This window comes from Sceloporus occidentalis, unplaced genomic scaffold, assembly GCF_023333645.1.
Source record: "Sceloporus occidentalis isolate IW3139 unplaced genomic scaffold, rSceOcc1.0.p SCAF_149, whole genome shotgun sequence".
Lineage (NCBI taxonomy): Eukaryota > Metazoa > Chordata > Lepidosauria > Squamata > Phrynosomatidae > Sceloporus > Sceloporus occidentalis.
Window position 1 is genome coordinate 1,610,323 of NW_028317129.1, and position 16,856 is coordinate 1,627,178.

General features: G+C 42.4%; 1 protein-coding gene across 1 annotated transcript in view; it reads left to right on the forward strand.

Moving 5' to 3' along the window:
- The first annotated feature begins 3,205 nt into the window (after positions 1 to 3,205).
- Positions 3,206 to 16,856, forward strand: part of LOC149280694 (serine/threonine-protein kinase Nek1-like) — a 51,844-nt gene continuing 38,193 nt past the window's right edge. Inside the window, exon 1 of the mRNA XM_089500162.1 lies at positions 3,206 to 3,322. Within this exon, the coding sequence (XP_089356288.1) occupies positions 3,206 to 3,322 (117 nt within the window). The remainder of the gene's footprint in view (positions 3,323 to 16,856) is intronic.

The following is a 16,856-nucleotide window of genomic DNA, read 5'->3' on the forward strand; positions in this document are numbered from 1 at the left end:
GCAATTAGTTTGGAAACCGTGCGAATTGTCACAACTCGTTAAGATCAAGGATTTAATAATGACTCATTGCTGTTGATTTGTAAACAACTAGGGCTGCAACTAACGATTATTTTAATAATCGATTAGTTGGCCGATTATTTTTTCGATTAATCGATTAATCGGATAAAAAAAACAATATGCAAATTTTTGGTTTATTTAAAATAATTTAATGAACTGGATGTTAAAAAACAACTTAAAATTTACATTAACATTCTTATTTTGTTATGATGTAATAAAAAAACAATATTTTCAAAGTACAAAAACCCAAACACAATATTTATGAAACAAAATAACCCCAAACATTCTGAAAAGAGGTGGACTATTACTGTTCAAGAAACTTTGCACCCAGCACTTTGCACCCGGCACTTTGCACCCAGCCCTGGCACTTTGCACCCGGCACTTTGCCCCACCCCTGGCACTTTGCACCCGGCACTTTGCCCCAGCCCTGGCACTTTGCACCCAGAACTTTGCACCCAGCACTTTGCACCCAGCCCTGGCACTTTGCACCCAGAACTTTGCACCCAGCCCTGGCACTTTGCACCCAGCCCTGGCACTTTGCACCCAGCACTTTGCACCCGGCACTTTGCACCCAGCCCTGGCACTTTGCACCCAGCACTTTGCACCCAGCCCTGGCACTTTGCACCCAGAACTTTGCACCCAGCCCTGGCACTTTGCACCCAGCCCTGGCACTTTGCACCCAGCACTTTGCACCCGGCACTTTGCACCCAGCCCTGGCACTTTGCACCCAGCACTTTGCACCCAGCCCTGGCACTTTGCACCCAGAACTTTGCACCCAGCCCTGGCACTTTGCACCCAGCCCTGGCACTTTGCACCCAGCCCTGGCACTTTGCACTGTGCCCCTGCACCCAGTCTCCAACTCTGCCCTGCACCCAGCCCTGCCCCCACACTCACACCCTGCACCCACACTCACACTCTGCCCTGCACCCAGTCTCCAACTCTGCCCTGCACCCCCACTCTGCCCTGCACCCAGTCTCCTGCCCTGCATCCCCACCCCCACCCTGCCCTGCACTCAGTCTCCTACCCTGGCCTGCCCCCCCCACCCCCACTCTGCCCTGCATCCCCTGAAACCCCACCCCCGCGAATCGCTCTGTGCGAACGGAGCCACTCGCACAGAGCGAACCGCAACTAAAAGAAGGCGCGTGTAGCGGAAGCGGGGAACGCTCGCGGAGGTAAGTAAAAGGAGCCGAGTGCTCCAACAACGAATCGATCACTCGATAACGGAAATCGTCAACAACGATTTCCGTTATCGATTATTATCGATTTTATCGATTCGTTGTTTCAGCCCTATAAACAACATCATTGCATTTGGTGTAATTATGGATAAAACAAAACATCTTAGAAAATGACAGATTCTCTTGACGTGTGACATAGATTTGTTCTGCCGGACAGCTAGAAATAATTATTAAACCTAACTAATACGCATAGTCTATTGACCCTTCAGTTGGAACGCACTTTGCCGCTACTGGAGTCAAGCCTTGAAAATATAGCCAGTTACACTTTCCCACCTGGCAGTAAAGAAGCCGGGGGATGTAGAAATCGAGAAAGCTGCTATCCAGTGATCAGTGATGGCTGATGGACAGTCCCTCCAGACCAGGGTGCCCTGGGAGGTAAGCTTATGTCAGATACCCTACCAGGGGGTGGTAAAAACGCATGACTTTACATATCACTTACGTAATCATAATATAACGTTAAAAGATGTTCTAGAAATGAGTTTATATGTTACGTTATTATTTCATCGTAAGGCAGCGAAACTGCTGTTTGATGACATTTACAGGTAAAACTTCCATTTCCAGGTCTGGTCTTGTGCTGGCGCTTGATGTATCCCAGCATGCAATTGACCTCCTTCTTGATGGACTTCTCGCGTAACAGCTTTTATAAGCTTCCTTGGTGCAGAAAACATGAAGTAGAAAGCGCTTATATATATATATATATATATATATATACATATAATTCCCTCCTCGCCCCTAAGGGGTTTCCTCAACCTTGACTCCTCTACCAGAGGCCACTGAGACCATTTTGGTCTTCACATTCCACATCTTCTCTAGTTCTTCTTTCAGGCCCTGGTACTTGTCCAACATCTTATACTCTTTCTTCCTGATGTCGCTGTCACTTGGCACCTCTACACCTATCACGACCGCTGTCTTCTGGTCCTTGTCTACCAATACGAGGATGTCAGGTTGATTGGCCAGTACCTGCTGGATCTGGAAGTCCCACAGGATCTTAGCCTTGTTATTCTCCACAACCTTCTGTGGAATCTCCCATTTAGACTTGGGAGGGTTTATATAAATTCACTACACATCACTGTATTATAATTATTATACTTTATTTATAAAGCGCATACATATTCCACAGTGCTGTACAAAGAAGAAAATGATACAGATAACAAGTACAATACAGCAATTGACATACAGATATAAGAGGAATGAAGGGCCCTGTCCCCGCAGGCACTTACATGTATCCATATAAAGCAGCTACATGTACATATGATTGAGGGTTTTTTTTAGGGACAGTTCCCATAAACTATGCCTTCTTGTGTCCATGAGCTTCATTTACACCTAAAGGTTGCTAAGCTGGAAATGTGGTTTATGTGATGGGTTCCAATTGGTTGTTATCCTGAAAACGCCATGTTTTAATGTTTGCACCAGAACACAAATATTTGACATTTTTGAATACAAATATATATGAAATACTTATTGTTTCTTATGCTAATGATGTCATTCGCTTATTGCCCTAATATAAAAAAAGCAGACGTAAAAAAATCACTTTGACAAATTATAATAATGTTTTATAAGTAGAGCATCCAAGTAAATAATCACCACAATCGGTTTTTAGAAAAACAAAGATGAAGCCCCAATTCCATTCCAAATGACGCGTTCCTTTGAAACCATACTGAAAATGGCCGCTAATGCTTCACGCAGCAGAAATGATACACAGATTCCCTTTAGCTACAGAAAGATGCTGCCGGGGCGATGACGTCACGATGTGCGACGGACGCCGGCGGCCCGCTGCCCGCTGCCCAGCAACCGCTAACATCAGACAGCGGGCTGGCCGAGCGCGGCGAGAGATAGAGAGCGCCGTGTGTCGCCCACTGAGAGTTCCGCTCGCCGGCCCGTAGTGACAGTCATGCCGTAGGGGAGGAACAACCATGAACAAGTACGAGAAAGTAAGCAAAATCGGGGAGGGCTCCTTCGGAAAGGCCATTCTGGTGAAATCCAAGGAAGATGGCAAGCAGTACGTTATCAAGGAGATCGGCATCTCTAAGGTGAGTCAGGCTTACATGCGCACAGTCAGATATTATATATGTATATATTGTATTTATTTTATATATATATATATATATGACAGTGTGCATGTGGAGCTGGGAGGATACATTCTCTCTCTCTCTCTCTCTCTCTCTATATATATTACATACACACACATAATGTGTGTATATGTATACATGTATTATGTGTATATATGTATGTATGTATATATATATATATATATATATATATATATACTTCCAGCTGCACATGGCAATAAGTTACATGGTGCTGCAATCAGTCAGGCTACACCCTAGTGACATCACGTGCTTTCTGTATAAGGAGGCTTAAGAAATCACATTTACAGCTCAAGGAACAGAAATGTGTATTAATGTCTTTTGGCACTGCTCGTAGGGTAGAGATGAGGTACATTCCTCGAGATGGTTGAACAGCCTTCCTGCACTGATGTTTTTAAAATATAGTGGGTATAAAACCAGCCAGCAAGGACTGCGATAACCTTGGCCTCAGCTTTAGCTCTATTCAAGTGCAGGGGTCTGTCTACTAAATGAGGAGTTGTGTTCAGCTCCGTGATATCACTATAGGTTATGAATGTCCAACCCCAGTGCTCTGCAGGAAGTGCCGGACGGGATAATGCATAGTTAAGTCCGTCTTCAGTCTCCTCGCACATTGAATCATGCGTTATACAGGGCCAGCTCACCCTTTAGTGAATAAGCCCTTCTGTAAGGGTCTATGAAACGTGTTTTTTTTAAATTTTTTAATGGGCTTTTATCAGATACGTGCCCTTACATTTCAGAAACACAGTCACTAATATGTCCAGAAGAGGTGTTCAATGTACCATTTGTACATTTATGACATCATATGTAACTCCACGTGGAGTATAGCCAAGGGATCTAATGCGATTTTATTTTTACTATTCCCATGACCCCCCGTCATCAGCCCATACAAGTGTATCGTTTTCACATTAAGACATCTATCTATCTATCTATCTATCTATCTATCTATCTATCTATCTATCTATCTATCTATCTATCTCTTATATCTATATCCTATTTCTATAGCACGAGGTAGTTTCTCCTTATCACAAATAAGGCGAGGCAGCAAGATGGCAGCTGCAACACGCAGGACAACAGGATACAAAACCTATTTTATTGAACTAATTAGAAAAACATTTTCTATGTATGTTTTAAAGTCTATTATCTTATCCTTTCTAAGGCTTATGAAGGTGGACTCATATACATTGCTTTGTGTGGGCTAGTAAGTGTTTCCTTTTGGCTGGTAAATGCAAGTGCATTCTCTCGTAGCCTGCACCATTAGTCCATAGGGGGCAGAACACCCTCGACATCTTTAAAATATATTCCAGGCTTATTTGTTTATTTATTTGGTGTTCTTGCCAAACTAATGTATATTTAATATGAGGAGATTCCTTGAAAGCCGTGTCACCGAGCTAGGGGTAGACGTGACCTTCCTTGGAGATGCTGGCTGAGGTCAGATCTTTATGATTTATAGCTAAGGCATTGTCCTGTATAATGGTATAATGATGGAAACATACAAATACACCCCAAAATAGTTTGCCATTATATCCCCATATATTATTATTACCTTTATTAAGGGCCAACAAATTACGCACTGCTGTACAATTTAGTTAGGGCAATTAACATACATGACAAATATACATTCATGCATACAGACACGCCAGGAGTTGAGATCCTGCCCGTAAGATTATCATCTAGCCTCATAGTACTTTTATACAAAGTTTCTGACAGAAATGGTGGGCTTATGAGGGCACGGCTCATGAGCTTACACTCTAACGGAGCAGTATGGGGAGGGAGTAGCAGCTCTCTTGTAGCGGTAATCAGGGGTAAGTGGTTTCCAGATGTAAAATAGAATGCATAAATAATAAATAGGAGGGTGGGTTAGTGCTTGGTTCCAGATGGGGATCTGCAGAGGTCTTGGGTCTTTCAGGAAAGCTACAAGAGGAGACAGAGAGAGAGATACATAAGAGAAGAGGTTTTTAGGTTGGAAAAACAGGCGGGGTTACAGGTGTAGGAGGCGAGAGGGGGAGGGGATTAAGATAAAGAAATGTTCTTTCCCAAGATCAACATTCAGCCAAAAAAGAAATTGTCCCCAACATACACATTTATTACATATACAGGAAAATATACATAATAATACAAAATCTGAACTAGTAAACATGCTTGCAGATCTGGCAAAGTGCAAATGAGGTTGAATACCTTTAGGACTTGCAAGTACCTCGCTTTGTCAGTATAAACAGCTCTCTAGTGATCTATTCACCAAGAGTTCAGCATAGGAAAGGGGTCTTCACAGTAATAAGAATATGGAACTCTCTGCCTAAGGATGTTGTATTATCTAATAACTGGATATTTTTAAGAACGGTCTGGATGCTTTTCTGGTTAACCCCTTGATGACAATTGCCGGTCCGGGCACGTCACGGAAAAACAAGTCGTTTACGACAAATGACGTGCCAGGACCGTCATTTGTTAAAACAGGTGAAAAAAATCGATCCGTGATCGATTTTTTTATTTTTATTTTTTCACCCAAACGGCGTTGCTGTAATGCCTCGACCTCGAGGCATTCAGCAACGCCACAATCGGCACCAGGGGCCATGTCTGGCCCCTCCCCGGGGCGTCAACATCCGCCATACATTGTATGGCGGCGGACACCCGTTTTAAAAGCGTTTAGGAGGCGATCAACGATCGCCTCCTAAACTTAAATGGTTACCCCAGGATGGACTGTGACCGCTCCGGAGAGCGGTCACAGCCGCAGCTGCACGCAGTCTTCACCATCCGCAAGATGGCGGCGGCCCGGGACAAAAAACAATAAAGATGCAAAAGTTCGCTAGATGGTCTCCAGAACCTCTAGAGAACTCTGGCTCCACTTGCAGGTTGAATACAGGTACTGCATTCAACCATGCAAGTCAATGGAGCCCAGCTTTCTAATCACAGTGTGATTAGTAAAAATAAATTAAAAAATAAAATAAAATTAATAATTAGAAAAAAATAGTAAAAAAAAAAACAGTAAAATGTAAAAATTATTTCCCACTGATGTCACTATCAGGGGAACTTTCAAGTTGAAAAAAAAAGTTACATTTTTTTTCAAAAAGGCAAAAAAATTAAATATATATATAAAAAATATATTTTTGTGAGCAAGTCCTACAATTAGCACATTAGCTTAAAACAATTCTCGCATGGAAAGAGTTAAAATACTGGCATATTAAATGCCCAAGGGGTGTCTACTTTTAAAAAATGTATGATTTGATGGGGTAACTTGAATTGGCCGGGTTCAACAAGGTCCCAATTAACACGGGGGGAAGGATGGCCACACATCTAATTTCCAATTAGAAAAATGCACACGTACCGAATGGGGCCTTTTAGTTCCCCCCAAAAATGACAAACCCATGCATGTGGGATATCACTGTGCTCAGGAGATGTTGCTGAACACTTATTGGGGTGTCGTGTGACAGCGGCATATACCAGGAGCTGTAAATTCATACATAACATAGGTGTGTGGGGGAAAAATACACACAAAAGAATACTACTGCAAACTTTGAAATTCTGGTGGTAAAATGTGTGCCTGCAAAGAGTTAAAATACCAGCATTTAAAATACCCTGGGGTGTCTAGTTGTCAAAAATATATGGTTTTGTTGGGCACACTGAAATGGCCCGGCTCAAAGATGTACCAAATAGGGCATGGGCAGTGGATCCCCAAATGCCAAAGTTCAACATTGAAAAATACGCATGACCCAAATGTGGCCCTTTTGCCCCCAAACAGCCAGGCAAAATCATTCATGTGAGGTATCGCTGTACTCAGGAGATGTTGCTGAACACATATTGGGGTGTTTTATGATAGTGACATATAAGAGAACCTTTTAATTCATACCTGAAGTAAAATGTGTGTGACAAAACAAATGCAAAAAAATGACTACCACAAAGTTTGACAAAGACTGGTGCTAGATATGGTGCATGGAAAGAGTTAAAATACTAGCATTTGAAATACCCTGGGGTGTCTAGTTTTCAAAAATATATGGCTTTATTGGGCACACTGAAATGGCCCGGCTCAAAGATGTACCAAATAGGGCATGGGCAGTGGATTGCCAAAGTTCAACATTGAAAATGTGCATGCCCCAAATGTGTCCCTTTTGCCCCCAAACAGCCAGGCAAAATCATTCATGTGAGGTGTCGCTGTACTTAGGAGATGTCGCTAAACACATATTGGGGTGTTTTATGATAGTGACATATACCAGAACCTGTTTATTCATACCTGAAGTAAAATGTGTGTGAAAAAACAAATGCAAAAAAATAACTACCACAAAGTTTGATAAAGGCTGATGGTAGAATTAGTGCTTGGAAAGGGTTAAAATACTAGCATTTGGAATACTCTGGGCTGTCTAGTTTTCAAAAAGATATGACTTGATGGGGTAAATTGCATTGGCCGGCTTCAAAGATACCCGAAATGGCACATGGGGGGAAGAATTACCAGATTTGGAAAAAATGGCTTTGAAATAGCAAAACGCTACCTGTACTTATTGCCCCATAACGTGTAGAAAAAAGCAAAAAAACATAAAAACATTGGGCATTTCTAAACTCAGGACAAATAGTAGAATCTATTTAGCAGGTTTTTTCATTACCTTTTATAGATGAGTAAAAGATTTTTCAATTAAAAGTTAGAAAACGCATTTTTTTAATAGTAAATAATATCATACAATCAAAACAATGTCATCTAAAGAAAGCCCTTCTTGTCCTGAAAAAAAACAATATCTAATGTGTGTGGGTTCAGTAAACGGGAAAGAAGAAAATTACAGCTGAACACGAGCGGCGCAGAAATGTTAAAACGGCCATTGTCACAAAGGGTACAAAAAGTAAAATCAGCCTTTGTCACGAAGGGGTTAAACATAACAAAGGGCTACAACTGGACAGTCGTATTAGAAAGTTGATCCAGGGAGTGATCTGATTGGCGCTATGGAATCAAGAAGGAATTTTATTCCCTGTTGTGGCATAATTGGTATTTGCCCCAAGTAGGGTTTTTTGCCTTCTTTTGGATCAACTTTAGAACTAGGTATGTGTGTCCATCAAGATTAACCTAAGTCTTTTTTCAACCTACTATACTATAATGCTTTAGATGGTGGTTTGAGGGGGCTTAAGATGTGTCAAGAAAGCTTTTGGTTTCTTGCCAGAGCGTCTCTTCAGATGCCCTCTACTTTACCAAACTGGTAAATTGAACAACATTTTGGGTGATGTGCAGGGGCGTAACTAGACGCCTCAGGGCCCGGGTGCGAGAATCTGTTAAGGGCCCCCCCACCCCCTCACCCCCCCCCAAAAAACATGATTTTTACCCAACAATTTTTTTCCAACTAATTCAACAAATTCAATTTACATATTGAATCATAATCAAAGAAAAAGGGGCGCATGTACAAAGGGCATAATCCAGGGGTGTCCAAGTTTTTTCTCCAGTGGGCCACTTCATGAGAATTGTATACGTGCGCGGGCCGCACTCATTTTTCACTGTGACAAAAAATATGGCCTTTAATAAAATATGCAGATTTAAATAAAGTAAAATGACACAAAACCTTTACTCTTCCTCTCACTGATTTCTGGGCCTTGAAAGTTTTGCGACTACAAATTCAGGATTCCTTAGATTTATTCTAGGGATGAACTAAAATGAAAATTCTGGACCAAAACATTCAGGGTTCACTTAGCCAAAACCGAAAATGACCCCCACCTTTAAAAATAATAATAAAAACTCACATGTTTAACCCCTTAATGACAATTGCCGGTCCTGGCACGGCACGGAAAAGCATGTGCTTTACGACAAATGACGTGCCAGGACCGGCACGTCTTTAAACGGGTGCAGAAAGCGATCTACTATCGCTTTCTGCACCCAAAAAGCGTTGCTGAATGCCTCGACCTCGAGGCATTCAGCAACGCCGCGATCGGCACGAAGGGGCCATCTCTGGCCCCTCCACGGGGCGTCAACATCCGCCATACTTTGTATGGCGGCGGACGCCCGTTTTAAAAGCGTTTAGGAGGCGATCGACGATCGCCTCCTAAACTTAAATGGTGTCGCTGGAATGCCTCGATCAGGAGGCATCCAGCGACACCAAACACTAACCTTTTGATGGGCTGTGACCGCTCCGGAGAGCGGTCACAGCCGCAGCTGCCGGCAATCTTCGCCATCAAGGAAGATGGCCGCCGTCCTGTAACAGGAACCACAAATTTTAAAAGTTCGCTAGATAGTCCAGACCATCTAGAGAACTTTGGCTCCACTTGCAGGTTGAATACAGGTACTGCATTCACCATGCAAGTCAATGGAGCCCAGCTTTCTAATCACAGTGTGATTAGTAAAAATAAATTAAAAAATAAAATAAAATTAATAATAATTAGAAAAAAATAGTAAAAAAACAGTAAAATGTAAAAATCATTTCCCACTGATGTCACTATCAGGGGAACCTCCAAGTTGAAAAAAAATGTTACATTTTTAAAAAATAAAAATAAAAAAAAAATATATATATATATAAAAAATATATTTTTGTGAGCAAGTCCTAAAATTAGCATATTAGCTTAAAACAATTCTCGCATGGAAAGAGTTAAAATACTGGCATATTAAATGCCCGTGGGGTGTCTACTTTTAAAAAATGTATGATTTGATGGGGTAAATTGAATGGGCCAGGTTCAACAACGTCCCAATTAACACGGGGGGAAGGATGGCCACACATCTAATTTCCAATTAGAAAAATGCACACGTACCAAATGTGGCCTTTTAGTTCCCCCAAAAAATGACACACCCATGCATGCGGGGTATCACTGCACTCAGGAGATGTTGCTGAACACATTATGGGGTGTCGTGTGACAGCGGCATATACCAGGAGCTGTAAATTCATACATAAAGTAGGTGTGTGTGGGAAAAATACACACACAAAAATATTACTGCAAACTTTGAAAAAATGCTGGTGGTAAAATATGTGCATGCAAAGAGTTAAAATACCAGCATTTAAAATACCCTGTGGTGTCTAGTTTTGAAAAATATATGGTTTTGTTGGGCACACTGAAATGGCCCGGCTCAAAGATGTACCAAATGGGGCATGGGCAGTGGATCCCAAATGCCAAAGTTCAACATTGAAAAAAGCGCATGCCCCAAATGTGGCCCTTTTGCCCCAAAACAGCCAGGCAAAATCATTCATGTGAGGTATCGCTGTACTCAGGAGATGTTGCTGAACACATATTGGGGTGTTTTGTGATAGTGACATATACGAGAACATTTTAATTCATACCTGAATTAAAATGTGTGTGGAAAACCAAATGCAAAAAAATGACTACCACAAAGTTTGACAAAGACTGGTGGTAGATATGGTGCATGGAAAGAGTTGAAATACCCTGGGGTGTCTAGTTTTCAAAAATATATGGGTTTATTGGGCACACTGAAATGGCCCGGCTCAAAGATGTACCAAATAGGGCATGGGCAGTGGATCCCCAAATGCCAAAGTTCAACATTGAAAAATGCGCATGCCCCAAATGTGGCCCTTTTGCCCCCAAACAGCCAGGCAAAATCATTCATGTGGGGTATCGCTGCGCTCAGGAGATGTTGCTGAACACATATTGGGGTGTTTTGTGATAGTGACATAAACTAGAACATTTTAATTCATACCTGAAGTAAAATGTGTATGACAAAACAAATGCAAAAAAATGACTACCATAAAGTTTGACAAAGACTGGTGGTAGATATGGTGCATGGAAAGAGTTAAAATACTAGCATTTGGAATACCCTGGGCTGTCTAGTTTTCAAAAATATATGACTTGATGGGGTAAATTGCATTGGCCGGGTTCAAAGATACCCGAAATGGCACATGGGGGGAAGAATTACCAGATTTGGAAAAAATGGCTTTGAAATAGCAAAACGCTACCTGTACTTATTGCCCCATAATGGGTAGAAAAAAGCAAAAAAACATAAAAACATTGGGTATTTCTAAACTCAGGACAAATAGTAGAATCTATTTAGCAGGTTTTTTCATTACCTTTTATAGATGAGTAAAAGATTTTTCAACTAAAAGTTAGAAACAGTCATTTTTTTCTAAATTTTTCACCATATTTTATAATTTTTTTAATAGTAAATAATATGATACAATCAAAACAATGTCATCTAAAGAAAGCCCTTCTTGTCCTGAAAAAAACAATATCTAATGTGTGTGGGTTCAGTAAACGGGAAAGAAGAAAATTACAGCTAAACACAAGCAGCGCAGAAATGTTAAAAAGGCCATTGTCACAAAGGGTACAAAAAGTAAAATCAGCCTTTGTCTCGAAGGGGTTAATAAAAGTAGGTAACACGCAATTGGACAAAATTAGCAATATGACTTGGCATGATAGGAGTGTGATTGCTGTTAGCCTAGGCAACCAGTAAATGCTGGTACCTAGGCATGATGGGACTGTGCTCGCTGTGATTGCTGTTAGCAATCACACTCCTATCATGCCAAGTCAGCCAGTAGATGCTGGTACAGGGTGGCTGTAAGTGATGTGCAGACCCCATACTGCTGGCAGCATCAATACACAAGGGGGGCAGCTAGCCAGGTTTCAGCATGTACTGGCTGACTTGGCATGATAGGAGTGTGATTGCTAACAGCAATCACAGTCCCATCATGCCTAGGTTCCAGCACTTACACATCCATCCAGTAAATGCTGGAACCTAGGCATTATGGGACTGTGATTGCTGTTAGCAATCACACTCCTATCATGCCAAGTCAGCCAGTACATGCTGGTACAGGATGGCTGTAAGTGATGTGCAGACCCCATACTGCTGGCAGCATCAATACACAAGGGGGGTAGCTAGCCAGGTTTCAGCATGTACTGTCTGACTTGGCATGATAGGAGTGTGATTGCTAACAGCAATCACAGTCCCATCATGCCTAGGTTCCAGCACTTACACATCCATGCTATCACTCACACACACACACACACATTTATTCATATAATCATTAATTCACAGATTCATTCCCTCAATCACACACTCATTCAAACACCCTCCCCACCCCCTTACCTGTACTGCAGCTCCCTCGATGCCGCTCACAGACTTCAGCAGGGGGCGCAGCCTCCCTCTGCCTTCTCTGCTAAAGCACAGAGGAAGTAGGAAGTCACGTGAACTCCGCTTCCTCCGTGCTGTCCAGAAGACCCTCCCACAAGTAAGTAGCAGGGCTTGAGGTGCGGCTCGTGTAAGATCGGTTGGTCTCGCGGGCCGCATTTGGCCCGCGGGCCGCATGTTGGACGCCCCTGCCTCATTTAAAAAAAAAAAAAAAAACGTAAAAAAAAAAGATTTCGGGCGGCCCCTTGGCTTGGGCCCCCCTGCCGCCGGGACCCGGTCGCAGTCGCAACCCCTGCGACCCCGGTAGATCCGCCACTGGTGATGTGCTTCTGCGGACTATAAATCCCATCAGCCTGTTTTTTTATTTACCCCCTTGACTGCTGCTAACGACGGCATGGTGCCGTCGCTAGCAGTCCCAGTCAGGTGCTAACGACGGCACCATGCCGTCGCTAGCACTATCTTACCTTGATGGAGGTCTGTGGACCCCCATCACCACCTACCCCGGCGATCTGCCCCTCACACTGAAGGGCATCACCGGGGCCACCCAATCCGGCGGGTGACGGCACACGCAATGACGCGATGACGTCACCACGCAACTTTATTAATAACTGACAATTGTCAGTTAAAGCGGTATGGGGGCATGCTGCTTAGATGCCTGCATCTCAGGCATCTAAGCAGCTACAGACCCCCAACATATACCATTGGAAAGGTAATCGCCTCACCGGTATAATGTGAAATAATAAAAACTAATAAGTTAAAAAAATTAAAATGTAAAAAAAAAGTTAAAAAAATGATTTGGGGGTCTCTAAAGGAAGATAAATAAAGATCAAAATTGCCTAGAGACCCCCAAATTAAATTATCTAAACATAAACTAATTTAACTTTAAAAAAGTTTAAGTATTCTGGCTACCACAGTGATCATTTAGCTAATGTTACCACAGTGATTATATAGCTATGGAAAGTCTCATTCCCTTTTTAAAAATGGCCGATGCTACATTTTAACCCCATGATCCCTTTGATCATGGGGTTAAATTTAGCCAATGGTAGAGGAAAGCAATTTTTGAAATCCTGATGAACTGCAAATATTATTAAAATCAGCCATTTAGCCTGTGCGGTACGTGAGTAACCATCTCATCCCTGGAGCGCCTTGCATTTTTACTGCAAAACTTATTTTTGCTGTAAAAGTGATTTTTTTTTTCTCCCTTTACCATCATTTCTTTGGGATTGTAAGGGGAATGAATGGTGTGTGCTTCTGTGAGTGAATGTACAGATAGTATGGTGTGTGCTTCTGCGAGAGAATGGAGATATGAAAGGCGTGTGAATGGTCAGTAATTAGGGTTGAAGCCTTGACGTGGCATTACTGCTCACGTAAGAAGTTAAATTATGGTTTAAAAAGTACACATTTGCAAAAACTACACCCCTTGGCGCATCAAATGAGGGGCTGCATGTGTTTCTAGTACAAACCTGGGGTGCGCAAGACACAAATGAACATGTCGCTATGGTTAGAAAAAACATTTTCTAGCCAAAGCGACATATTCTGTCATTATTTGTGCACTCAACTTTTGTCGTGTAATACGTGTAACCCCTCATTTGAAGCGCCAAGGGATGTAGTTTCTTGAAATGTGTACTTTATGTACCCTAATTTAACTTCCCAGATGTCTAGACCAGGGCTTGACAAATTTGTTGTGAATCTAGGCGCCAGCTAAAAAAGTTAGGAGCCAGGATTTTTTTTTAAACTAACAGTTGGTTAGGAATGATTTGATCATCATCAGCCCACTTACTAAACTCGCAGCCTTTGACCTGGAAGCACCCTGGACTTTCAGGTCAGTGCTGTTTTTTGTTGTGTTTTTTATTATTATTTTTGATATATATATATATATATATATATATATATATATATATATATATATATATTTATATTTATTTATTTAACGGTTTCAATGCTGATGCTCCATTGGAGCACAGCATTGACTGATATTTAGTCCCCACAAGCTTGTGGGGACAAATGTTAACCCCTGCAATGCCACAAATGTGTTATACACAATTGTGGAATTGAAGGGGTTAACGCTGCACTGTCGCTCTCATGGAGCGATCAGGCAGCAGGGTGGTGTTGGGTCTGGTCTTCACATGAGTGTGAAAGAACCCTCTCCCCCTGTCCCTGAAGCTGCCTCTGGCAGCTGGGAAGCGATTGCTGGTCTATAGACCAGCCATTGCAGGGGGGAGTGGCATTGAAGAGGTTAATGCTGCCCTGTCGCTCTCCTGGAGCGATCAGGCAGCAGGGGGATGTTGTGTCAGGTCCCCACACTTGTGTGGGGTACCCAATCAACACTAAATCCCCTTTCCTGAAGCGGCCTGTGGCAGGTGAAAACGCTATTGCTGGTTTTCCTGCAATCGCGGTTTCAGCCTACAGGATCACTCCGTGGGAGTGATCTCAGGCTTGGGGGCGGGCTCTGAGTGGCTGTGCTGTCTGCCCAGACAATTTTTTTTGTGGATTTAAGAGGCTGACAAACTCCTAGGCGCCAGGACAAAATTCTGAGTCGCCATGGCGACCTGGCGCCTGGGATTTGTCGAGCCCTGGTCTAGACCACTTTAACTTCAGATATGGTGGATTGGAGAATCTTGTCAAAAATTGTCTTAAAACATTAAGGGGTGGTGCCTGCATTTAGACAGCTGGGAAGTTAAATTATGGTACATAAAGTATATATTTTCAGAAACTACACCCCTTGGCGCATCAAATGAGGGGCTGCATGTATCCGTAGCACAAGACTGGAGTGCGCAAGACATAAATGAACTTGTCGCTTTTAATTAAATTTTTTTAAAATTTTTATAAGTGTGATATTCACTTATTTGTTGTGCGCGTCAGATTTGTGATACAAATACAACTAAGACCTCATTTGCTGCAGCTGGGGGTGTAGTTTCTAAAAATATATAGTTTTGTTGGCATATTTTAACATCCCGGGCAGCTAGAGCTGTTTAACTGACGCCAGCCATGCATTAAATGTAAAGATGCCTTTTGTGATAGTCTAATAAATTTAACTTTTAGCAATAAAATATTAGAAAAACACAGTCTGCTGTTCTCAATTTCTGTTTATTTTAGACCGGTTACCTACTACAAATTAGGGCTGAAACAACGAATCGATAAAATCGATAATAATCGATAACGGAAATCGTTGTCGACGATTTCCGTTATCGATTAATCGAGTGATCGATTCGTTGTTGGAGCACTCGGCTCCTTTTACTTACCTCCGCGAGCGTTCCCCGCTTCCGCTACACGCGCTGCACTCTCCGCCTTCTTCTAGTTGCGTGTGGCTCCGTTCGCACAGAGCGGTTCGCTCTGTGCGAGTGGCTCCGAACGGAGCCACTCGCACAGAGCGGTTCGCGGGGGTGGGGGTGGGGTTTCAGGGGATGCAGGGCAGAGTGGGGGTGGGGGGGCAGGCCAGGGTAGGAGACTGAGTGCAGGGCAGAGTGGGGGTGGGGATGCAGGGCAGGAGACTGGGTGCAGGGCAGAGTGGGGGTGGGGGTGCAGGGCAGAGTTGGAGACTGGGTGCAGGGGCACAGTGCCAGGGCTGGGTGCAAAGTGCCAGGGCTGGGTGCAAAGTGCTGGGGCAAAGTGCTGAGTGCTGGGTGCAAAGTGCTGGGTGCAAAGTGCCAGGGCTGGGTGCAAAGTGCCAGGGCTGGGGCAAAGTGCTGGGTGCAAAGTGCCAGGGGTGGGGCAAAGTGCTGGGTGCAAAGTGCCAGGGCTGGGTGCAAAGTGCCGGGTGCAAAGTTTCTTGAACAGTAATAGTCCACCTCTTTTCAGAATGTTTTGGGGTTATTTTGTTTCATAAATATTGTGTTTGGGTTTTTGTACTTTGAAAATATTGTTTTTTTATTACATCATAACAAAATAAGAATGTTAATGTAAGTTTTAAGTTGTTTTTTAACATCCAGTTCATTAAATTATTTTAAATAAACAAAAAATTTGCATATTGTTTTTTTTTATCCGATTAATCGATTAATCGAAAAAATAATCGGCCAACTAATCGATTATTAAAATAATCGTTAGTTGCAGCCCTACTACAAATATTTAGCAACACATGTTTTGATATTAGAATTAGGGCTGCAACTAACGATTATTTTCATAATCGATTAGTTGGCCGATTATTTTTTCGATTAATCGGGTAAAAAGCAAATTTTTCGTTTATTTTAAATAAAAACGTATAATTTACAATGGCATTTCACGATTCGCCTTCTTATTTTACTGACATAATAATTAAAGCTATATTTTAACAAGAACTCAAAAAATACCAAAAAAAGCTTTACTAGTAAATATTCATGTAAACTATTTTTGCCCAGTTATGCACATCTCACCCCCAGCTTGCCTCTGTCCCAGAAATGCATATCAGGAGGGGTATAAGGCATATCAGGGGACAGAGTGGCATATAGGAGGTATAAGGGGATACCTCCTATA